The sequence below is a fragment of the Ceratina calcarata genome, unplaced genomic scaffold (genome assembly GCF_001652005.2).
Source record: "Ceratina calcarata isolate Rehan_Ccalc_2016 unplaced genomic scaffold, ASM165200v1 scaffold225.2, whole genome shotgun sequence".
Lineage (NCBI taxonomy): Eukaryota > Metazoa > Arthropoda > Insecta > Hymenoptera > Apidae > Ceratina > Ceratina calcarata.
In genome coordinates, this window is record NW_017144312.1 from 13,374 (window position 1) to 18,010 (window position 4,637).

At 38.1% G+C, this 4,637-nt stretch overlaps 2 protein-coding genes across 6 annotated transcripts in view; both read right to left on the reverse strand.

The window, feature by feature from the left end:
• Positions 1–3,572, reverse strand: part of Eb1 (microtubule-associated protein RP/EB family member 1) — a 7,016-nt gene extending 3,444 nt beyond the window's left edge. Inside the window, exons 1-4 of one of the 5 annotated variants that reach the window (XM_026811542.1) lie at positions 2,908–3,572; positions 2,226–2,518; positions 1,487–1,735; positions 205–442 (exon numbers count right to left, since the gene is read on the reverse strand). In XM_026811542.1, coding sequence (XP_026667343.1) covers positions 205–442; positions 1,487–1,735; positions 2,226–2,492 — 754 coding nt within the window. In that variant the 5' untranslated portion in view covers positions 2,493–2,518; positions 2,908–3,572. Of the gene's footprint in view, positions 1–204; positions 443–1,470; positions 1,736–2,225; positions 2,519–2,653; positions 2,865–2,907 lie in introns of those variants that run through there. The other 4 variants (XM_018020435.2, XM_018020436.2, XM_026811541.1 and 1 more) reach the window with 4 other exon arrangements.
• A 252-nt stretch (positions 3,573–3,824) lies between these two features.
• LOC108622512 (spermatogenesis-defective protein 39 homolog) overlaps positions 3,825–4,637 on the reverse strand; it is a 4,764-nt gene continuing 3,951 nt past the window's right edge. The window contains 2 exon segments of the mRNA XM_018020434.2: positions 3,825–4,096; positions 4,285–4,461. Of these exon segments, the coding sequence (XP_017875923.1) occupies positions 3,971–4,096; positions 4,285–4,461 (303 nt within the window). The 3' untranslated portion in view covers positions 3,825–3,970.

A 4,637-nucleotide genomic window follows, 5' to 3' on the forward strand; every position in this document is an offset into this window, starting at 1 on the left:
ATGAAATACTGAACGATCTATCGTGATTTCTCATTAATTCGTTTGTACCTTGACAACTGCTCTTTTCGATTATGCAAACCGGTGAAGAAATTAAACGTTAATTTCTTATTACTCTCAAGACTGTCTCGGACAATTTTATAAATGATGCTTCGAAGATTTTGAATTGTATGAGAAAATAATAAGTAAATTTGTGAAATGATGTACCAATACGGGCAGCCGGTTTTGAAGATATTACTTCACGTGGTGTGGTGCGTTTCGCGTTAGTGCCATGGCCATGCGGTGCGTTACTGCCACCACTACCCATGGCCTCTCCTCCTCGCATAGCAAGTGCATCATATGGCTCCGTTCTGGAGTAGTTCGCATCGAAAAATTTCTTGAACCATTGTAAAAACTCAAAGTTGTCTTGGAACCTGCCTTTCACCAGCTTATCAATTGGAACAATCTGCAAATGATCGCAAAAAAGCACGTGGAACAAAATAACGAAACGAGGAGGCGTCGATCAAACAATTGTAAAAAATCGTTAATTAAAACAAAGGCAAAAAAATTTTATATAAACAGAGAAAAATTATAATAGTGACGTGAAAAAGGAGATGATCGAGTAGCTTTGCCACATCTCTTCCGATTTATAGACACGGTATGAAGATCGAGGAAAATCCAGCGTGTTCTATTCCTCTAAGACAATCAGCCCCCCAACTTGAGTATATTTATAGATTGTTAAAAATAACAGTCACGATACTATTCTAGCTCTATAGTAAATAAGTGTCGTGGAAAACTAAAACTCATCGATGAAAATGAACGATGTACGTAATACACGAAGCATGTACAATTACAGGAGTGTACATAATAGACTACAGATAGATGGATGTAGAAAAAATGCATTGTGCTCTAATCTAATTTCGATCGGTGTAACTGTACGCTTTATACGTGATTCGAAGCGAAAACAGTGGTTTCTATGTTATTCCAAATATATTTAACGAGTGCATAATTGTATTGAACAGATATCACAGAGATGGGGAACCTGCGGTCTTGTAATATTTTCTGTGCAGTCTTATTTATCTTGATATTAAGATAAAAGAGTTATTTATCTACTCAATTATTCATAGAATTAATTGAATTGAAAGAAGATATCAGAAGGAATTACAAAAAATGAACCCATTGAAATACAAACGAATGCAGTTGGATACGTTTACGTCAACATGATCGTCGTGTTTTATAACTACTTCCTGTCACGAATGAACTTTTTTATACCTTAAACGAATTTAAATTCATCAGGAGACCAACTGAAGTTGCAACAAAATTAATGGCTAATATTGAATTATTGTCTACTGTTACTATCATAAATGTTAAAAGATTCCCCATCCCTGGCACAGGACGTCTAACGCAGTAATTCATCGAATCGTACGTGTACATGTATATATATGCGACATGCAGTGAAGCAACGATTATTAAATTGGCACAATGTTGCTGTACCCAGTTGATGAGGGGTAATGTTACGTTGTTGCATATGCTTTTGCTGGATTTGCGTCTGTTTCGATTGAGGCGGTAAAGGTACCAACTGAGGATTGGACAAGTTATGGGTTCCGTCGACGCCGGAGCCCAGCGGTATGCACCCGCGAGCTTCGTAAGCGTCGTATTCGCGACCGTCGTAATTAGCGTCAAAGAACTTCTTGAACCATTGTAGAAATTCGAAATTATCTTGGAACCGTCCCTTTACCAATTTGTCCACTGGAATTACCTGAACCATTCCGATAACAATACGATACATAAGTTCCGTGCATACCGCACACTACGATGCTTTGACAAAGCAACACGACTCCATACATCGACAGAGTATCCTGTTTCATCGCTTTAGCTTACCTTGACACCACTATCTGATTTCGTATTATATACTTATTTCATATTATATATTCTCTATATAAGGTTCTGTATTGTATGTAATACTGTACATAAGGTCTGTTTTAAATACTATTATTGTCAATCCTACGTTTTCTGATCTAAATATCAAAAGATACGTCGAAAAAAAAACACTTTTGTCTCATATTTCAATAATACTTATTCTCCATATAAGTTTTCTACCAATATCCTTGCATTTCAATAGCATTATTGTTAATTCTATATTTTCTGTTCAAAACATCGAACCTCGAGTCCAGATGTTCAGATTACGTTTGCACGAAACGTTTTACTTAGAATAGATGAATAAGTAAAATGATGTTCAACGAACTTACCTTATCTACATTCATTTTTTTGAAACCACCTTGTAAAATTTTGAAATTCTGTATATATTCATGTTCGAGGTTCGTTTTGAATTTGACCCTCTTTAGTGGTACGCTGCCTGGGAACAGCATGTCCATAAATTGGCAGTAAACTGCTCCAGTGCACAGTTCTTCAATTTTTGTAAACGACGATTGGAGGCAGTCGTTAACCCAAGCGAGCATGTCATGCCGACTCAGGTTTTCCGTCGTCACGTTCGTAGCATAAACATTGACAGCCATGTCTATATTAATCGTTCAATTCACAGCTAAAACATAAGAAATAATAAAAGATCAATCAAAACTTATTACATCGAACTTGTAATCAGCACATCGACGTAACGCGATCTAAGAACATATTAAGCTGAGAGGAGTTCGATCTGTAGGACACAGTGGCTACGTACGACGAAATTATCGTGCGAACAAACGATCGATCTCGAAGCGTACTTAAAAGGAACAACATTCCATTTACTTTTTTGGCTCGAAACAGTGGTCGACATGTTCGGGCCTACTTTTCCAACGTGCGCCACAACGCGTGCATATATTTCCGCTGGATGTAACCCTAACTACCGGCCCGTCTCATAAAAGCTGGTGTTGGTCGCATGATAATTTCATTTAGCCGTTTTTAATCCAGTATTAGACACAAACGACTACTTACCGAGTATCACGGGAACACCGTAACACCAATCGGGAGTGGTTCCCGCACGCCGATGACAAATGTGTACTTATATGCTGTATCGTTCAAATGCGCAACACAACGGACAGCTCGTAACGGTTTCGTCCTCTGAGAACAACGACTCGGACGCCCGTCCGATATCGATATCGCCGAAAAATATTGTCCGATTATCACCAGCTATCCTCGTTTTGTACTATTTTCTCGCCGGGTACTTATTTTTATACACGATCACGCCGAGCGTGGCTCCGTCCAATTGACCGCGTAGCAACAACAATTTTCACGCGTCTGTCAAAAGAAATGAACAAACGAATAGAAACGCGGGTCGTCTCGGATCAACGACGGACGGAGGCCTTTTAGTCGACGAACCGGCGCTACGACGGGTTCGTTGTACGAGATGTTCGAAATCGAACACAGGGATTAACGAAGATATATCCGTTAACGGAACAGATATGGGTTTAACGTTCGCTCACAACGTCCTTTTCTCGATAGCCATTTTGTATTCACCAATCACGGCGGTTCTCTTGGACAAGAACACCCCAGGGACACCGTCGTTTGGTATCTCTTATTTTTTTATTATTTCAATCTTGAGACGCGCTCGAAATATTAATAAACTCGCATAGAAGTTGACCGCGATTTCTCATGCAATAGGCGAACGAGAAAATTGGACCACGTGTATACGTAATAAAATGGTTTCCGAGATTTCCATCCCCACGTGGGACGAATCTTAATTCTCGAGAAAAAAAAAAGAAGCATCCAGCAGATCGCAATGAGAGTTCATGCATTTATAAAAAAATATGAACACTATAATATATAGAAAAAAAGCAGAGTGTAGCTTGGAATATGTAAAAGATAAAAGGGATTTTTATTTGGAACGTCTTTTAAAATAATAAAATCTGTAATTTAATGAGTAATAATTTACGAATCTTTATCAATGTTTAAAACCGTAGATTTTGTCAGGAGATAAAATATAACTCGTTTACAAGTGACGATTATCTTTTTCGAGTAATAAATAATGAAAAATGTGATACAATAAATAGAATTAATGTCAGTTTTTCCATTTGACTGATGGCAGTCGGAGCGCGCTTTCCGCGTAGAAATATTCCTCCGACTGGGGTTGCAGTTTCATTTTGTAATCCATCAACGCAACGCGATCTGCTTGTTGGGCGAGTATCTATAGAAAAATCGAGTTTAAGTCATCGGAGGTTCGAATTGTTACCAGAATTGCAGATTTTTCTAATAGCAAAATTCTTCTAATTAAACGAAGTAAAATAATTCAAGCCAATAAATGTCGAATTAAATTCAAGATTTAATCATTTGCCTGCAACTTTGGTTGTTACTGATAAACATTTACGAACTTACGTCGATCGCTATTCGGAAACAGTGCATATTTTTCGCAAGCTCTAATCGCCTCTCGACATAGTCGACGTATTTCAAATACTTTTCGAGGACCTCAGAAGGCGCACCGTTTTTGTGTAATATTTTCAGCACGTCTTCGATGGGTAGGTGAATTTGCAACTTTTTACTCCCTAGCCATCCCTGATAATCACGAATTTAAAACATGATTACTAGTTCTATTAACGATGATTAAAACATGATTACTAATATACTAATAATTAACCCTTTCGCTACGAGGGGTAACTTAGGTGACTGGAAGACACTTCCCAGCGTATCATGGGCGATTACAGTTGTTTCGCAAATGCACACTTTTGGCG